The 21,238-nt window shown below is 53.7% G+C and overlaps 1 protein-coding gene across 1 annotated transcript in view; it reads left to right on the top strand.

The window, feature by feature from the left end:
- Window positions 1-14,364: 14,364 nt before the first annotated feature.
- LOC137324830 (calphotin-like) overlaps window positions 14,365-21,238 on the top strand; it is an 85,323-nt gene continuing 78,449 nt past the window's right edge. The window contains exons 1-3 of the mRNA XM_067989557.1: window positions 14,365-14,541; window positions 15,675-15,956; window positions 17,114-17,752. Of these exons, the coding sequence (XP_067845658.1) occupies window positions 14,365-14,541; window positions 15,675-15,956; window positions 17,114-17,752 (1,098 nt within the window). The remainder of the gene's footprint in view (window positions 14,542-15,674; window positions 15,957-17,113; window positions 17,753-21,238) is intronic.

Below are 21,238 nucleotides of genomic sequence, written 5' to 3'. Positions count from 1 at the left end.
TGATCGAGCCTGACATCGTACCTGTGATGAAGCCTGACATTATGTCTGTGATCAAACCTGACAGCGTGTGTGTGATTAAGCCTGATACTGTGCCTGTGATCGAACCTGGCACTGTGCCTGTGATCGAGTCTGACATTATGTCTGTGATCAAGCTTGACACCGTGCCTGTGATCGAGCCTGACATTGTACCTGTGATCAAGCCTGACATCGTACCTGTGATCAAGCCTGACACCGTGCCTGTGATCGAGCCTGACATTGTACCTGTGATCAAGCCTGACACCGTGCCTGTGATCCAGCATGACACCCTGCCTGTGTTCGAGACTGACACTGTGCCTGTGTTCGTGCCTGATACTGTGCCTTTGATCGAGCCTGACACCATGCCTGTGATCGAGCCTGACATTATGTCTGTGATCAAGCCTGACACCGTGCGTGTGATCAAGCCTGATACTGTGCCTGTGATCGGACCTGATATTGTGCCTGTGATCGAGCCTGATACCGTGCCTGTGAACGATCCTGACGTTATGCCTGTGATTGAGCCTGACACTGTGCCTGTGATCGAGCCTGACATTATGTCTGTGATCAAGTCTGACATTATGTCTGTGATCAAGCCTGACACCGTGTGTGTGATTAAGCCTGATACTGTGCCTGTGATCGAACCTGATATTGTGCCTGTGATCGAGCCTGACACCATGCCTTTGATCGAGCCTGACATCGTACCTGTGATCAAGCCTGACACCGTGCCTGTGTTCGAGCAAGACACGGTGCCTGTGATCCAGCATGACACCCTGCCTGTGTTCGAGACTGACACTGTGCCTGTGTTCGTGCCTGATACTATGCCTTTGATCGAGCCTGATACCGTGCCTGTGAACGATCCTGACATTATGTCTGTGATCAAGCCTGACACCGTGTGTGTGATTAATCCTGATACTGTGCCTGTGATCGGACCTGATATTGTGCCTGTGATCGAGCCTGATACCTTGCCTGTGAACGATCCTGACGTTATGCCTGTGATTGAGCCTAACACTGTGTCTGTGATCGAACCTGATATTGTGCCTGTGATCGAGATTGACACCATGCCTGTGATCGAGCCTGACACCGTGCCTGTGATCAAGCCTGACACCGTGCTTGTGATCGAGAATGACACCGTGCCTGTGATCGAGCCTGACACCGTGCCTGTGATCGAGCCTGACACCATGCCTTTGATCGAGCCTGACATCGTACCTGTGATGAAGCCTGACATTATGTCTGTGATCAAACCTGACAGCGTGTGTGTGATTAAGCCTGATACTGTGCCTGTGATCGAACCTGGCACTGTGCCTGTGATCGAGTCTGACATTATGTCTGTGATCAAGCTTGACACCGTGCCTGTGATCGAGCCTGACATTGTACCTGTGATCAAGCCTGACATCGTACCTGTGATCAAGCCTGACACCGTGCCTGTGATCGAGCCTGACATTGTACCTGTGATCAAGCCTGACACCGTGCCTGTGATCCAGCATGACACCCTGCCTGTGTTCGAGACTGACACTGTGCCTGTGTTCGTGCCTGATACTGTGCCTTTGATCGAGCCTGACACCATGCCTGTGATCGAGCCTGACATTATGTCTGTGATCAAGCCTGACACCGTGCGTGTGATCAAGCCTGATACTGTGCCTGTGATCGGACCTGATATTGTGCCTGTGATCGAGCCTGATACCGTGCCTGTGAACGATCCTGACGTTATGCCTGTGATTGAGCCTGACACTGTGCCTGTGATCGAGCCTGACATTATGTCTGTGATCAAGTCTGACATTATGTCTGTGATCAAGCCTGACACCGTGTGTGTGATTAAGCCTGATACTGTGCCTGTGATCGAACCTGATATTGTGCCTGTGATCGAGCCTGACACCATGCCTTTGATCGAGCCTGACATCGTACCTGTGATCAAGCCTGACACCGTGCCTGTGTTCGAGCAAGACACCGTGCCTGTGATCCAGCATGACACCCTGCCTGTGTTCGAGACTGACACTGTGCCTGTGTTCGTGCCTGATACTATGCCTTTGACCGAGCCTGACACCATGCCTGTGATAGAGCCTGACATTATGTCTGTGATCAAGCCTGACACCGTGTGTGTGATTAATCCTGATACTGTGCCTGTGATCGGACCTGATATTGTGCCTGTGATCGAGCCTGATACCGTGCCTGTGAACGATCCTGACGTTATGCCTGTGATTGAGCCTAACACTGTGTCTGTGATCGAACCTGATATTGTGCCTGTGATCGAGATTGACACCATGCCTGTGATCGAGCCTGACACCGTGCCTGTGATCAAGCCTGACACCGTGCTTGTGATCGAGAATGACACCGTGCCTGTGATCGAGCCTGACACCGTGCCTGTGATCGAGCCTGACACCATGCCTTTGATCGAGCCTGACATCGTACCTGTGATGAAGCCTGACATTATGTCTGTGATCAAACCTGACAGCGTGTGTGTGATTAAGCCTGATACTGTGCCTGTGATCAAGTCTGACATTATGTCTGTGATCAAGCTTGACACCGTGCCTGTGATCGAGCCTGACATTGTACCTGTGATCAAGCCTGACATCGTACCTGTGATCAAGCCTGACACCGTGCCTGTGATCGAGCCTGACATTGTACCTGTGATCAAGCCTGACACCGTGCCTGTGATCCAGCATGACACCCTGCCTGTGTTCGAGACTGACACTGTGCCTGTGTTCGTGCCTGATACTGTGCCTTTGATCGAGCCTGACACCATGCCTGTGATCGAGCCTGACATTATGTCTGTGATCAAGCCTGACACCGTGTGTGTGATCAAGCCTGATACTGTGCCTGTGATCGGACCTGATATTGTGCCTGTGATCGAGCCTGATACCGTGCCTGTGAACGATCCTGACGTTATGCCTGTGATTGAGCCTAACACTGTGTCTGTGATCGAACCTGATATTGTGCCTGTGATTGAGATTGACACCATGCCTGTGATCGAGCCTGACACCGTGCCTGTGATCAAACCTGACACTGTGCTTGTGATCGAGAATGACACCGTGCCTGTGATCGAGCCTGACACCGTGCCTGTGATCGAGCCTGACACCATGCCTGTGATCGAGCCTGACTGGGTGCCTGTGATCAAGCCTGACACCGTGCCTGTGATCGAGCCTGACACCATGCCTGTGATCGAGCCTGACTGGGTGCCTTTGATCGAGCCTGACACCGTGTCTGTGATCGAGCCTGACACCGTGCCCGTGATCGAGCCTGACATTGTGCCTGTGATCGAGATTGACACCATGCCTGTGATCGAGCCTGACACCGTGCCTGTGATCAAACCTGACACTGTGCTTGTGATCGAGAATGACACCGTGCCTGTGATCGAGCCTGACACCGTGCCTGTGATCGAGCCTGACACCATGCCTGTGATCGAGAATGACACCGTGCCTGTGATCGAGCCTGACACCGTGCCTGTGATCGAGCCTGACACCATGCCTGTGATCGAGCCTGACTGGGTGCCTTTGATCGAGCCTGACACCGTGTCTGTGATCGAGCCTGACACCGTGCCCGTGATCGAGCCTGACATTGTGCCTGTGATCGAGATTGACACCATGCCTGTGATCGAGCCTGACACCGTGCCTGTGATCAAACCTGACACTGTGCTTGTGATCGAGAATGACACCGTGCCTGTGATCGAGCCTGACACCGTGCCTGTGATCGAGCCTGACACCATGCCTGTGATCGAGCCTGACTGGGTGCCTGTGATCAAGCCTGATACCGTGCCTGTGATCGAGCCTGACACCATGCCTTTGATCGAGCCTGACATCGTACCTGTGATCAAGCCTGACACCGTGCCTGTGATCCAGCATGACACTGTGCCTGTGTTTGAGCCTGACACTGTGCCTGTGATCCAGCATGACACCGTGCCTGTTATTGAGCCTGACAATGTGCCTGTGATCGAGCCTGACATTATGTCTGTGATCGAGCCTGACAGCGTGTGTGTGATTTAGCCTGATTTTGTGCCTGTGATCGAACCTGACATTGTGCATGTAATCAAGCCTGAAAATGTGCCTGAGACCGAGCCTGACACAATGCCTGTGATCGAGCCTGACACCGTGTCTGTGATCGAGCCTGACACTGTGTCTGTGATCGAGCCTGACACGGTGCCTGTGATCGAGCCTGACATTGTGCAGGTGATCGAGCCTGACACTGTGCCTGTGATCGAGCCAGACATTGTGCCTGTGATCAAGCCTGACACTGTGCCTGTGGTCGAGCCTGACATTGTGCCTGTGATCAAGTCTGACAGTGTGCCTGTGGTCGAGCCTGACACTGTGCCTGCGGTCGAGCCTGACACTGTGCCTGTGATCGAGCCTGACACTGTGCCTTTGATCGAGCCTCACACCGTGCCTGTGATCGAGCCTGACACCGTGCCTGTGATCGAGCCTGACAATGTGCCTGTGATCAAGTCTGACACAGTGCCTGTGGTTGAGCCTGACACTGTGCCTTTGGTCGAGCCTGACACTGTGCCTGTGATCGAGCCTGACACCATGCCGATGATCGAGCCTGACGTTATGCCTGTGATCGAGCCTGACACCATGCCTGTGATCGAGCCTGAAACCGTGCCTGTGATCGAGCCTGACAGCGTGTGCGTGATTAAGCCTGACACTGTGCCTGTGATCGAGTCTGACATTATGTCTGTGATCAAGCCCGATACTGTGCCTGTGATCGAGCCTGACACCGTGCCTGTGATCGAGCCTGACATCGTACCTGTGATCAAGCCTGACACCGTGCCTGTGATCGAGCCTGACATTGTACCGGTGATCAAGCCTGACAGCGTGTGTGTGATTAAGCCTGATACTGTGCCTGTGATCGAACCTGACGTTGTGCCTGTGATCGAGCCTGATACCGTGCCTGTGAACGATCCTGACGTTATGCCTGTGATTGAGCCTGACACTGTGCCTGTGATCGAGCCTGACATTATGTCTGTGATCAAGTCTGACATTATGTCTGTGATCAAGCCTGACACCGTGTGTGTGATTAAGCCTGATACTGTGCCTGTGATCGAACCTGATATTGTGCCTGTGATCGAGCCTGACACCATGCCTTTGATCGAGCCTGACATCGTACCTGTGATCAAGCCTGACACCGTGCCTGTGTTCGAGCAAGACACCGTGCCTGTGATCCAGCATGACACCCTGCCTGTGTTCGAGACTGACACTGTGCCTGTGTTCGTGCCTGATACTATGCCTTTGACCGAGCCTGACACCATGCCTGTGATCGAGCCTGACATTATGTCTGTGATCAAGCCTGACACCGTGTGTGTGATTAATCCTGATACTGTGCCTGTGATCGGACCTGATATTGTGCCTGTGATCGAGCCTGATACCGTGCCTGTGAACGATCCTGACGTTATGCCTGTGATTGAGCCTAACACTGTGTCTGTGATCGAACCTGATATTGTGCCTGTGATCGAGATTGACACCATGCCTGTGATCGAGCCTGACACCGTGCCTGTGATCAAGCCTGACACCGTGCTTGTGATCGAGAATGACACCGTGCCTGTGATCGAGCCTGACACCGTGCCTGTGATCGAGCCTGACACCATGCCTTTGATCGAGCCAGACATCGTACCTGTGATGAAGCCTGACATTATGTCTGTGATCAAACCTGACAGCGTGTGTGTGATTAAGCCTGATACTGTGCCTGTGATCGAACCTGGCACTGTGCCTGTGATCGAGTCTGACATTATGTCTGTGATCAAGCTTGACACCGTGCCTGTGATCGAGCCTGACATTGTACCTGTGATCAAGCCTGACATCGTACCTGTGATCAAGCCTGACACCGTGCCTGTGATCGAGCCTGACATTGTACCTGTGATCAAGCCTGACACCGTGCCTGTGATCCAGCATGACACCCTGCCTGTGTTCGAGACTGACACTGTGCCTGTGTTCGTGCCTGATACTGTGCCTTTGATCGAGCCTGACACCATGCCTGTGATCGAGCCTGACATTATGTCTGTGATCAAGCCTGACACCGTGTGTGTGATCAAGCCTGATACTGTGCCTGTGATCGGACCTGATATTGTGCCTGTGATCGAGCCTGATACCGTGCCTGTGATTGAGATTGACACCATGCCTGTGATCGAGCCTGACACTGTGCCTTTGATCGAGCCTGACACCGTGTCTGTGATCGAGCCTGACACCGTGCCCGTGATCGAGCCTGATATTGTGCCTGTGATCGAGATTGACACCATGCCTGTGATCGAGCCTGACACCGTGCCTGTGATCAAACCTGACACCGTGCCTGTGATCGAGCCTGACACCGTGCCTGTGATCGAGCCTGACTGGGTGCCTGTGATCAAGCCTGACACCGTGCCTGTGATCGAGCCTGACACCATGCCTTTGATCAAGCCTGACATCGTACCTGTGATCAAGCCTGACACCGTGCCTGTGATCACAGACATAATGTGCTTGTGATCGAGAATGACACCGTGCCTGTGATCGAGCCTGACACCGTGCCTGTGATCGAGCCTGACACCGTGCCTGTGATCGAGCCTGACTGGGTGCCTGTGATCAAGCCTGACACCGTGCCTGTGATCGAGCCTGACACCATGCCTTTGATCGAGCCTGACATCGTACCTGTGATCAAGCCTGACACCGTGCCTGTGATCCAGCATGACACTGTGCCTGTGTTTGAGCCTGACACTGTGCCTATGATCCAGCATGACACCGTGCCTGTGATTGAGCCTGACAATGTGCCTGTGATCGAGCCTGACATTATGTCTGTGATCGAGCCTGACAGCGTGTGTGTGATTAAGCCTGATTTTGTGCCTGTGATCGAACCTGACATTGTGCATGTAATCGAGCCTGAAAATGTGCCTGAGACCGAGCCTGACACAATGCCTGTGATCGAGCCTGACACCGTGTCTGTGATCGAGCCTGACACTGTGTCTGGGATCGAGCCTGACACGGTGCCTGTGATCGAGCCTGACATTGTGCAGGTGATCGAGCCTGACACTGTGCCTGTGATCCAGCCAGACATTGTGCCTGTGATCAAGCCTGACACTGTGCCTGTGGTCGAGCCTGACATTGTGCCTGTGATCAAGTCTGACAGTGTGCCTGTGGTCGAGCCTGACACCGTGTCTGTGATCGAGCCTGACACTGTGTCTGTGATCGAGCCTGACACGGTGCCTGTGATCGAGCCTGACATTGTGCAGGTGATCGAGCCGGACACTGTGCCTGTGATCGAGCCAGACATTGTGCCTGTGATCAAGCCTGACACTGTGCCTGTGGTCGAGCCTGACATTGTGCCTGTGATCAAGTCTGACAGTGTGCCTGTGGTCGAGCCTGACACTGTGCCTGCGGTCGAGCCTGACACTGTGCCTGTGATCGAGCCTGACACTGTGCCTTTGATCGAGCCTCACACCGTGCCTGTGATCGAGCCTGACACCGTGCCTGTGATCGAGCCTGACAATGTGTCTGTGATCAAGTCTGACACAGTGCCTGTGGTTGAGCCTGACACTGTGCCTTTGGTCGAGCCTGACACTGTGCCTGTGATCGAGCCTGACACCGTGCCAGTGATCGAGACTGACACCGTGCCTGTGATCGAGCCTGACACCATGCCTGTGATCGAGCCTGACACCGTGCCTGTGATCGAGCCTGACACCGTGCCTGTGATCGAGCCTGACATTGTACCTGTGATCAAGCCTGACAGCGTGTGTGTGATTAAGCCTGATACTGTGCCTGTGATCGAACCTGACATTGTGCCTGTGATCGAGTCTGACATTATGTCTGTGATCAAGCTTGACACCGTGCCTGTGATCGAGCCTAACATTGTACCTGTGATCAAGCCTGACACCGTGCCTGTGATCGAGCCTGACATTGTACCTGTGATCAAGCCTGACACCGTGCCTGTGATCCAGCATGACACCCTGCCTGTGTTCGAGACTGACACTGTGCCTGTGTTCGTGCCTGATACTGTGCCTTTGATCGAGCGTGACACCATGCCTGTGATCGAACCTGATATTGTGCCTGTGATCGAGATTGACACCATGCCTGTGATCGAGCCTGACACCGTGCCTGTGATCAAGCCTGACACCGTGCTTGTGATCGAGAATGACACCGTGCCTGTGATCGAGCCTGACACCGTGCCTGTGATCGAGCCTGACACCATGCCTTTGATCGAGCCTGACATCGTACCTGTGATGAAGCCTGACATTATGTCTGTGATCAAACCTGACAGCGTGTGTGTGATTAAGCCTGATACTGTGCCTGTGATCGAACCTGGCACTGTGCCTGTGATCGAGTCTGACATTATGTCTGTGATCAAGCTTGACACCGTGCCTGTGATCGAGCCTGACATTGTACCTGTGATCAAGCCTGACATCGTACCTGTGATCAAGCCTGACACCGTGCCTGTGATCGAGCCTGACATTGTACCTGTGATCAAGCCTGACACCGTGCCTGTGATCCAGCATGACACCCTGCCTGTGTTCGAGACTGACACTGTGCCTGTGTTCGTGCCTGATACTGTGCCTTTGATCGAGCCTGACACCATGCCTGTGATCGAGCCTGACATTATGTCTGTGATCAAGCCTAACACCGTGTGTGTGATCAAGCCTGATACTGTGCCTGTGATCGGACCTGATATTGTGCCTGTGATCGAGCCTGATACCGTGCCTGTGATCGATCCTGACGTTATGCCTGTGATTGAGCCTAACACTGTGTCTGTGATCGAACCTGATATTGTGCCTGTGATTGAGATTGACACCATGCCTGTGATCGAGCCTGACACTGTGCCTTTGATCGAGCCTGACACCGTGTCTGTGATCGAGCCTGACACCGTGCCCGTGATCGAGCCTGATATTGTGCCTGTGATCGAGATTGACACCATGCCTGTGATCGAGCCTGACACCGTGCCTGTGATCAAACCTGACACCGTGCCTGTGATCGAGCCTGACACCGTGCCTGTGATCGAGCCTGACTGGGTGCCTGTGATCAAGCCTGACACCGTGCCTGTGATCGAGCCTGACACCATGCCTTTGATCAAGCCTGACATCGTACCTGTGATCAAGCCTGACACCGTGCCTGTGATCACAGACATAATGTGCTTGTGATCGAGAATGACACCGTGCCTGTGATCGAGCCTGACACCGTGCCTGTGATCGAGCCTGACACCGTGCCTGTGATCGAGCCTGACTGGGTGCCTGTGATCAAGCCTGACACCGTGCCTGTGATCGAGCCTGACACCATGCCTTTGATCGAGCCTGACATCGTACCTGTGATCAAGCCTGACACCGTGCCTGTGATCCAGCATGACACTGTGCCTGTGTTTGAGCCTGACACTGTGCCTATGATCCAGCATGACACCGTGCCTGTGATTGAGCCTGACAATGTGCCTGTGATCGAGCCTGACATTATGTCTGTGATCGAGCCTGACAGCGTGTGTGTGATTAAGCCTGATTTTGTGCCTGTGATCGAACCTGACATTGTGCATGTAATCGAGCCTGAAAATGTGCCTGAGACCGAGCCTGACACAATGCCTGTGATCGAGCCTGACATTGTGCAGGTGATCGAGCCGGACACTGTGTCTGTGATCGAGCCTGACACTGTGTCTGTGATCGAGCCTGACACGGTGCCTGTGATCGAGCCTGACATTGTGCAGGTGATCGAGCCGGACACTGTGCCTGTGATCGAGCCAGACATTGTGCCTGTGATCAAGCCTGACACTGTGCCTGTGGTCGAGCCTGACATTGTGCCTGTGATCAAGTCTGACAGTGTGCCTGTGGTCGAGCCTGACACTGTGCCTGCGGTCGAGCCTGACACTGTGCCTGTGATCGAGCCTGACACTGTGCCTTTGATCGAGCCTCACACCGTGCCTGTGATCGAGCCTGACACCGTGCCTGTGATCGAGCCTGACAATGTGTCTGTGATCAAGTCTGACACAGTGCCTGTGGTTGAGCCTGACACTGTGCCTTTGGTCGAGCCTGACACTGTGCCTGTGATTGAGCCTGACACCATGCCGATGATCGAGCCTGACGTTATGCCTGTGATCGAGCCTGACACCGTGCCAGTGATCGAGACTGACACCGTGCCTGTGATCGAGCCTGACACCATGCCTGTGATCGAGCCTGACACCGTGCCTGTGATCGAGCCTGACACCGTGCCTGTGATCGAGCCTGACATTGTACCTGTGATCAAGCCTGACAGCGTGTGTGTGATTAAGCCTGATACTGTGCCTGTGATCGAACCTGACATTGTGCCTGTGATCGAGTCTGACATTATGTCTGTGATCAAGCTTGACACCGTGCCTGTGATCGAGCCTAACATTGTACCTGTGATCAAGCCTGACACCGTGCCTGTGATCGAGCCTGACATTGTACCTGTGATCAAGCCTGACACCGTGCCTGTGATCCAGCATGACACCCTGCCTGTGTTCGAGACTGACACTGTGCCTGTGTTCGTGCCTGATACTGTGCCTTTGATCGAGCGTGACACCATGCCTGTGATCGAACCTGATATTGTGCCTGTGATCGAGATTGACACCATGCCTGTGATCGAGCCTGACACCGTGCCTGTGATCAAGCCTGACACCGTGCTTGTGATCGAGAATGACACCGTGCCTGTGATCGAGCCTGACACCGTGCTTGTATCAAGCCTGACTGGGTGCCTGTGATCAAGCCTGACACCATGCCTTTGATCGAGCCTGACATCGTTCCTGTGATCAAGCCTGACACCGTGCCTGTGATCCAGCATGACACTGTGCCTGTGTTTGAGCCTGACACTGTGCCTGTGATCCAGCATGACACCGTGCCTGTGATTGAGCCTGACAATGTGCCTGTGATCCAGCCTGACATTATGTCTGCGATCGAGCCTGACAGCGTGTGTGTGATTAAGCCTGATTTTGTGCCTGTGATCGAACCTGACATTGTGCATGTGATCGAGGCTGAAAATGTGCCTGAGACCGAGCCTGACACAGTGCCTGTGATCGAGCCTGACACCGTGTCTGTGATCGAGCCTGACACTGTGTCTGTGATCGAGCCTGACACGGTGCCTGTGATCGAGCCTGACACGGTGCCTGTGATCGAGCCTGTCATTATGCCTATGATCGATCCTGACACCGTGCCTGTGATCGATCCTGACACGGTGTCTGTGATCGAGCCTGACACGGTGCCTGTGATCGAGCCTGACAGCGTGTGCGTGATTAAGCCTGACACTGTGCCTGTGATCGAGTCTGACATTATGTCTGTGATCAAGCCCGATACTGTGCCTCTGATCGAGCCTGACACTGTGCCTGTGATCGAGCCTGACAGCGTGTGCGTGATCAAGCCTTACACTGTGCCTGTGATCGAGTCTGACATTGTGTCTGTGATCAAGCCCGATACTGTGCTTGTGTTCGAGCCTGACACTGTGCCTTTGATCGAGCCTGACATTATTTCTGTGATCAAGCCTGATACCGTGTGTGTGAGTAAGCCTGATACTGTGCCTGTGATCGAACCAGATATTGTGCCTGTGATCGAGCCTGACACCGTGCCTGTGAACGAGCCTGATGTTTTGCCTGTGATTGAGCCTAATACTGTGTCTGTGATCGAGCCTGACATTATGCCTGTGAACGAGCCTGACTTTATGCCTGTGATTGAGCCGAACACTGTGTCTGTGATCGAGCCTGATACCGTGGCTGTGATCGAGCATGACACTGTGCCTGTGTTCCAGCCTGACACTGTGCCTGTGATCGAGCCTGATACTGTGTCTGTGATCGAGCCTGACACTGTACCTATGATTGGGCCTGACATTATGTCTGTGATCATGCCGGACACCGTGCCTGTGATTGAGCCTGACACCGTGCCTGTGATCGAGCCTGACAACGTGCCTGTGATCGAGCCTGAAACCGTGCCTGTGATCGAGCCTGACAACGTGCCTGTGATCGAGCCTGCCTCCGTGCTTGTTTCAAGCCTGACATCGTGCCTGTGATCAAGCCTGACACCATGCCTTTGATCGAGCCTGACATCGTACCTGTGATCAAGCCTGACACCGTGCCTGTGTTCGAGCCAGACACCGTGCCTGTGATCCAGCATGACACCGTGCCTGTGATTGAGCCTGACACTGTGCCTGTGATCGAGCCTGACATTATGTCTGTGATCAAGTCTGACATTATGTCTGTGATCAAGCCTGACACCGTGTGTGTGATTAAGCCTGATACTGTGCCTGTGATCGAACCTGATATTGTGCCTGTGATCGAGCCTGACACCATGCCTTTGATCGAGCCTGACATCGTACCTGTGATCAAGCCTGACACCGTGCCTGTGTTCGAGCAAGACACGGTGCCTGTGATCCAGCATGACACCCTGCCTGTGTTCGAGACTGACACTGTGCCTGTGTTCGTGCCTGATACTATGCCTTTGACCGAGCCTGACACCATGCCTGTGATCGAGCCTGACATTATGTCTGTGATCAAGCTTGACACCGTGCCTGTGATCGAGCCTAACATTGTACCTGTGATCAAGCCTGACACCGTGCCTGTGATCGAGCCTGACATTGTACCTGTGATCAAGCCTGACAGCGTGTGTGTGATTAAGCCTGATACTGTGCCTGTGATCGAACCTGACATTGTGCCTGTGATCGAGTCTGACATTATGTCTGTGATCAAGCTTGACACCGTGCCTGTGATCGAGCCTAACATTGTACCTGTGATCAAGCCTGACACCGTGCCTGTGATCGAGCCTGACATTGTACCTGTGATCAAGCCTGACACCGTGCCTGTGATCCAGCATGACACCCTGCCTGTGTTCGAGACTGACACTGTGCCTGTGTTCGTGCCTGATATTGTGCCTTTGATCGAGCGTGACACCATGCCTGTGATCGAACCTGATATTGTGCCTGTGATCGAGATTGACACCATGCCTGTGATCGAGCCTGACACCGTGCCTGTGATCAAGCCTGACACCGTGCTTGTGATCGAGAATGAAACCGTGCCTGTGATCGAGCCTGACACCGTGCCTGTGATCGAGCCTGACACCATGCCTTTGATCGAGACTGACATCGTACCTGTGATGAAGCCTGACATTATGTCTGTGATCAAACCTGACAGCGTGTGTGTGATTAAGCCTGATACTGTGCCTGTGATCGAACCTGGCACTGTGCCTGTGATCGAGTCTGACATTATGTCTGTGATCAAGCTTGACACCGTGCCTGTGATCGAGCCTGACATTGTACCTGTGATCAAGCCTGACATCGTACCTGTGATCAAGCCTGACACCGTGCCTGTGATCGAGCCTGACATTGTACCTGTGATCAAGCCTGACACCGTGCCTGTGATCCAGCATGACACCCTGCCTGTGTTCGAGACTGACACTGTGCCTGTGTTCGTGCCTGATACTGTGCCTTTGATCGAGCCTGACACCATGCCTGTGATCGAGCCTGACATTATGTCTGTGATCAAGCCTGACACCGTGTGTGTGATCAAGCCTGATACTGTGCCTGTGATCGGACCTGATATTGTGCCTGTGATCGAGCCTGATACCGTGCCTGTGAACGATCCTGACGTTATGCCTGTGATTGAGCCTAACACTGTGTCTGTGATCGAACCTGATATTGTGCCTGTGATTGAGATTGACACCATGCCTGTGATCGAGCCTGACACTGTGCCTTTGATCGAGCCTGACACCGTGTCTGTGATCGAGCCTGACACCGTGCCCGTGATCGAGACTGATATTGTGCCTGTGATCGAGATTGACACCATGCCTGTGATCGAGCCTGACACCGTGCCTGTGATCAAACCTGACACCGTGCCTGTGATCGAGCCTGACACCGTGCCTGTGATCGAGCCTGACTGGGTGCCTGTGATCAAGCCTGACACCGTGCCTGTGATCGAGCCTGACACCATGCCTTTGATCAAGCCTGACATCGTACCTGTGATCAAGCCTGACACCGTGCCTGTGATCACAGACATAATGTGCTTGTGATCGAGAATGACACCGTGCCTGTGATCGAGCCTGACACCGTGCCTGTGATCGAGCCTGACACCGTGCCTGTGATCGAGCCTGACTGGGTGCCTGTGATCAAGCCTGACACCGTGCCTGTGATCGAGCCTGACACCATGCCTTTGATCGAGCCTGACATCGTACCTGTGATCAAGCCTGACACCGTGCCTGTGATCCAGCATGACACTGTGCCTGTGTTTGAGCCTGACACTGTGCCTATGATCCAGCATGACACCGTGCCTGTGATTGAGCCTGACAATGTGCCTGTGATCGAGCCTGACATTATGTCTGTGATCGAGCCTGACAGCGTGTGTGTGATTAAGCCTGATTTTGTGCCTGTGATCGAACCTGACATTGTGCATGTAATCGAGCCTGAAAATGTGCCTGAGACCGAGCCTGACACAATGCCTGTGATCGAGCCTGACACCGTGTCTGTGATCGAGCCTGACACTGTGTCTGTGATCGAGCCTGACACGGTGCCTGTGATCGAGCCTGACATTGTGCAGGTGATCGAGCCGGACACTGTGCCTGTGATCGAGCCAGACATTGTGCCTGTGATCAAGCCTGACACTGTGCCTGTGGTCGAGCCTGACATTGTGCCTGTGATCAAGTCTGACAGTGTGCCTGTGGTCGAGCCTGACACTGTGCCTGCGGTCGAGCCTGACACTGTGCCTGTGATCGAGCCTGACACTGTGCCTTTGATCGAGCCTCACACCGTGCCTGTGATCGAGCCTGACACCGTGCCTGTGATCGAGCCTGACAATGTGTCTGTGATCAAGTCTGACACAGTGCCTGTGGTTGAGCCTGACACTGTGCCTTTGGTCGAGCCTGACACTGTGCCTGTGATCGAGCCTGACACCTTGCCGATGATCGAGCCTGACGTTATGCCTGTGATCGAGCCTGACACCGTGCCAGTGATCGAGACTGACACCGTGCCTGTGATCGAGCCTGACACCATGCCTGTGATCGAGCCTGACACCGTGCCTGTGATCGAGCCTGACACCGTGCCTGTGATCGAGCCTGACATTGTACCTGTGATCAAGCCTGACAGCGTGTGTGTGATTAAGCCTGATACTGTGCCTGTGATCGAACCTGACATTGTGCCTGTGATCGAGTCTGACATTATGTCTGTGATCAAGCTTGACACCGTGCCTGTGATCGAGCCTAACATTGTACCTGTGATCAAGCCTGACACCGTGCCTGTGATCGAGCCTGACATTGTACCTGTGATCAAGCCTGACACCGTGCCTGTGATCCAGCATGACACCCTGCCTGTGTTCGAGACTGACACTGTGCCTGTGTTCGTGCCTGATACTGTGCCTTTGATCGAGCGTGACACCATGCCTGTGATCGAACCTGATATTGTGCCTGTGATCGAGATTGACACCATGCCTGTGATCGAGCCTGACACCGTGCCTGTGATCAAGCCTGACACCGTGCTTGTGATCGAGAATGACACCGTGCCTGTGATCGAGCCTGACACCGTGCTTGTATCAAGCCTGACTGGGTGCCTGTGATCAAGCCTGACACCATGCCTTTGATCGAGCCTGACATCGTTCCTGTGATCAAGCCTGACACCGTGCCTGTGATCCAGCATGACACTGTGCCTGTGTTTGAGCCTGACACTGTGCCTGTGATCCAGCATGACACCGTGCCTGTGATTGAGCCTGACAATGTGCCTGTGATCCAGCCTGACATTATGTCTGCGATCGAGCCTGACAGCGTGTGTGTGATTAAGCCTGATTTTGTGCCTGTGATCGAACCTGACATTGTGCATGTGATCGAGGCTGAAAATGTGCCTGAGACCGAGCCTGACACAGTGCCTGTGATCGAGCCTGACACCGTGTCTGTGATCGAGCCTGACACTGTGTCTGTGATCGAGCCTGACACGGTGCCTGTGATCGAGCCTGACATTGTGCAGGTGATCGAGCCGGACACTGTGCCTGTGATCGAGCCAGACATTGTGCCTGTGATCAAGCCTGACACTGTGCCTGTGGTCGAGCCTGACATTGTGCCTGTGATCAAGTCTGACAGTGTGCCTGTGGTCGAGCCTGACACTGTGCCTGCGGTCGAGCCTGACACTGTGCCTGTGATCGAGCCTGACACTGTGCCTTTGATCGAGCCTCACACCGTGCCTGTGATCGAGCCTGACACCGTGCCTGTGATCGAGCCTGACAATGTGTCTGTGATCAAGTCTGACACAGTGCCTGTGGTTGAGCCTGACACTGTGCCTTTGGTCGAGCCTGACACTGTGCCTGTGATCGAGCCTGACACCTTGCCGATGATCGAGCCTGACGTTATGCCTGTGATCGAGCCTGACACCGTGCCAGTGATCGAGACTGACACCGTGCCTGTGATCGAGCCTGACACCATGCCTGTGATCGAGCCTGACACCGTGCCTGTGATCGAGCCTGACACCGTGCCTGTGATCGAGCCTGACATTGTACCTGTGATCAAGCCTGACAGCGTGTGTGTGATTAAGCCTGATACTGTGCCTGTGATCGAACCTGACATTGTGCCTGTGATCGAGTCTGACATTATGTCTGTGATCAAGCTTGACACCGTGCCTGTGATCGAGCCTAACATTGTACCTGTGATCAAGCCTGACACCGTGCCTGTGATCGAGCCTGACATTGTACCTGTGATCAAGCCTGACACCGTGCCTGTGATCCAGCATGACACCCTGCCTGTGTTCGAGACTGACACTGTGCCTGTGTTCGTGCCTGATACTGTGCCTTTGATCGAGCGTGACACCATGCCTGTGATCGAACCTGATATTGTGCCTGTGATCGAGATTGACACCATGCCTGTGATCGAGCCTGACACCGTGCCTGTGATCAAGCCTGACACCGTGCTTGTGATCGAGAATGACACCGTGCCTGTGATCGAGCCTGACACCGTGCTTGTATCAAGCCTGACTGGGTGCCTGTGATCAAGCCTGACACCATGCCTTTGATCGAGCCTGACATCGTTCCTGTGATCAAGCCTGACACCGTGCCTGTGATCCAGCATGACACTGTGCCTGTGTTTGAGCCTGACACTGTGCCTGTGATCCAGCATGACACCGTGCCTGTGATTGAGCCTGACAATGTGCCTGTGATCCAGCCTGACATTATGTCTGCGATCGAGCCTGACAGCGTGTGTGTGATTCAGCCTGATTTTGTGCCTGTGATCGAACCTGACATTGTGCATGTGATCGAGGCTGAAAATGTGCCTGAGACCGAGCCTGACACAGTGCCTGTGATCGAGCCTGACACCGTGTCTGTGATCGAGCCTGACACTGTGTCTGTGATCGAGCCTGACACGGTGCCTGTGATCGAGCCTGACACGGTGCCTGTGATCGAGCCTGTCATTATGCCTATGATCGATCCTGACACCGTGCCTGTGATCGATCCTGACACGGTGTCTGTGATCGAGCCTGACACGGTGCCTGTGATCGAGCCTGACAGCGTGTGCGTGATTAAGCCTGACACTGTGCCTGTGATCGAGTCTGACATTATGTCTGTGATCAAGCCCGATACTGTGCCTGTGATCGAGCCTGACACTGTGCCTGTGATCGAGCCTGACAGCGTGTGCGTGATCAAGCCTTACACTGTGCCTGTGATCGAGTCTGACATTGTGTCTGTGATCAAGCCCGATACTGTGCTTGTGTTCAAGCCTGACACTGTGCCTTTGATCGAGCCTGACATTATTTCTGTGATCAAGCCTGATACCGTGTGTGTGAGTAAGCCTGATACTGTGCCTGTGATCGAACCAGATATTGTGCCTGTGATCGAGCCTGACACCGTGCCTGTGAACGAGCCTGATGTTTTGCCTGTGATTGAGCCTAATACTGTGTCTGTGATCGAGCCTGACATTATGCCTGTGAACGAGCCTGACTTTATGCCTGTGATTGAGCCGAACACTGTGTCTGTGATCGAGCCTGATACCGTGGCTGTGATCGAGCATGACACTGTGCCTGTGTTCCAGCCTGACACTGTGCCTGTGATCGAGCCTGATACTGTGTCTGTGATCGAGCCTGACACTGTACCTATGATTGGGCCTGACATTATGTCTGTGATCATGCCGGACACCGTGCCTGTGATTGAGCCTGACACCGTGCCTGTGATCGAGCCTGACAACGTGCCTGTGATCGAGCCTGAAACCGTGCCTGTGATCGAGCCTGACAACGTGCCTGTGATCGAGCCTGCCTCCGTGCTTGTTTCAAGCCTGACATCGTGCCTGTGATCAAGCCTGACACCATGCCTTTGATCGAGCCTGACATCGTACCTGTGATCAAGCCTGACACCGTGCCTGTGTTCGAGCCAGACACCGTGCCTGTGATCCAGCATGACACCGTGCCTGTGATTGAGCCTGACACTGTGCCTGTGATCGAGCCTGACATTATGTCTGTGATCAAGTCTGACATTATGTCTGTGATCAAGCCTGACACCGTGTGTGTGATTAAGCCTGATACTGTGCCTGTGATCGAACCTGATATTGTGCCTGTGATCGAGCCTGACACCATGCCTTTGATCGAGCCTGACATCGTACCTGTGATCAAGCCTGACACCGTGCCTGTGTTCGAGCAAGACACCGTGCCTGTGATCCAGCATGACACCCTGCCTGTGTTCGAGACTGACACTGTGCCTGTGTTCGTGCCTGATACTATGCCTTTGACCGAGCCTGACACCATACCTGTGATCGAGCCTGACATTATGTCTGTGATCAAGCCTGACACCATGCCTGTGATTGAGCCTAACACTGTGTCTGTGATCGGACCTGATATTGTGCCTGTGATCGAGATTGACACCATGCCTGTGATCGAGCCTGACACCGTGCCTGTGATCAAGCCTGACACCGTGCTTGTGATCGAGAATGACACCGTGCCTGTGATCGAGCCTGACACCGTGCCTGTGATCGAGCCTGACACCATGCCTTTGATCGAGCCTGACATCGTACCTGTGATGAAGCCTGACATTATGTCTGTGATCAAACCTGACAGCGTGTGTGTGATTAAGCCTGATACTGTGCCTGTGATCGAACCTGGCACTGTGCCTGTGATCGAGTCTGACATTATGTCTGTGATCAAGCTTGACACCGTGCCTGTGATCGAGCCTGACATTGTACCTGTGATCAAGCCTGACATCGTACCTGTGATCAAGCCTGACACCGTGCCTGTGATCGAGCCTGACATTGTACCTGTGATCAAGCCTGACACCGTGCCTGTGATCCAGCATGACACCCTGCCTGTGTTCGAGACTGACACTGTGCCTGTGTTCGTGCCTGATACTGTGCCTTTGATCGAGCCTGACACCATGCCTGTGATCGAGCCTGACATTATGTCTGTGATCAAGCCTGACACCGTGCGTGTGATCAAGCCTGATACTGTGCCTGTGATCGGACCTGATATTGTGCCTGTGATCGAGCCTGATACCGTGCCTGTGAACGATCCTGACGTTATGCCTGTGATTGAGCCTGACACTGTGCCTGTGATCGAGCCTGACATTATGTCTGTGATCAAGTCTGACATTATGTCTGTGATCAAGCCTGACACCGTGTGTGTGATTAAGCCTGATACTGTGCCTGTGATCGAACCTGATATTGTGCCTGTGATCGAGCCTGACACCATGCCTTTGATCGAGCCTGACATCGTACCTGTGATCAAGCCTGACACCGTGCCTGTGTTCGAGCAAGACACCGTGCCTGTGATCCAGCATGACACCCTGCCTGTGTTCGAGACTGACACTGTGCCTGTGTTCGTGCCTGATACTATGCCTTTGACCGAGCCTGACACCATGCCTGTGATCGAGCCTGACATTATGTCTGTGATCAAGCCTGACACCGTGTGTGTGATTAATCCTGATACTGTGCCTGTGATCGGACCTGATATTGTGCCTGTGATCGAGCCTGATACCGTGCCTGTGAACGATCCTGACGTTATGCCTGTGATTGAGCCTAACACTGTGTCTGTGATCGAACCTGATATTGTGCCTGTGATCGAGATTGACACCATGCCTGTGATCGAGCCTGACACCGTGCCTGTGATCAAGCCTGACACCGTGCTTGTGATCGAGAATGACACCGTGCCTGTGATCGAGCCTGACACCGTGCCTGTGATCGAGCCTGACACCATGCCTTTGATCGAGCCTGACATCGTACCTGTGATGAAGCCTGACATTATGTCTGTGATCAAACCTGACAGCGTGTGTGTGATTAAGCCTGATACTGTGCCTGTGATCGAACCTAGCACTGTGCCTGTGATCGAGTCTGACATTATGTCTGTGATCAAGCTTGACACCGTGCCTGTGATCGAGCCTGACATTGTACCTGTGATCAAGCCTGACATCGTACCTGTGATCAAGCCTGACACCGTGCCTGTGATCGAGCCTGACATTGTACCTGTGATCAAGCCTGACACCGTGCCTGTGATCCAGCATGACACCCTGCCTGTGTTCGAGACTGACACTGTGCCTGTGTTCATGCCTGATACTGTGCCTTTGATCGAGCCTGACACCATGCCTGTGATCGAGCCTGACATTATGTCTGTGATCAAGCCTGACACCGTGTGTGTGATCAAGCCTGATACTGTGCCTGTGATCGGACCTGATATTGTGCCTGTGATCGAGCCTGATACCGTGCCTGTGAACGATCCTGACGTTATGCCTGTGATTGAGCCCAACACTGTGTCTGTGATCGAACCTGATATTGTGCCTGTGATTGAGATTGACACCATGCCTGTGATCGAGCCTGACACTGTGCCTTTGATCGAGCCTGACACCGTGTCTGTGATCGAGCCTGACACCGTGCCCGTGATCGAGCCTGACATTGTGCCTGTGATCGAGATTGACACCATGCCTGTGATCGAGCCTGACACCGTGCCTGTGATCAAACCTGACACTGTGCTTGTGATCGAGAATGACACCGTGCCTGTGATCGAGCCTGACACCGTGCCTGTGATCGAGCCTGACACCATGCCTGTGATCGAGCCTGACTGGGTGCCTGTGATCAAGCCTGACACCGTGCCTGTGATCGAGCCTGACACCATGCCTTTGATCGAGCCTGACATCGTACCTGTGATCAAGCCTGACACCGTGCCTGTGATCCAGCATGACACTGTGCCTGTGTTTGAGCCTGACACTGTGCCTGTGATCCAGCATGACACCGTGCCTGTTATTGAGCCTGACACCGTGCCTGTGATCGAGCCTGACATTATGTCTGTGATCGAGCCTGACAGCGTGTGTGTGATTTAGCCTGATTTTGTGCCTGTGATCGAACCTGACATTGTGCATGTAATCG

This window comes from Heptranchias perlo, chromosome 8, assembly GCF_035084215.1.
Source record: "Heptranchias perlo isolate sHepPer1 chromosome 8, sHepPer1.hap1, whole genome shotgun sequence".
In the NCBI taxonomy this organism is placed as follows: Eukaryota; Metazoa; Chordata; class Chondrichthyes; order Hexanchiformes; family Hexanchidae; genus Heptranchias; species Heptranchias perlo.
The sequence above is the reverse complement of the archived record's forward strand: the minus strand, read 5'-3'. Positions and strand labels throughout refer to the sequence as shown.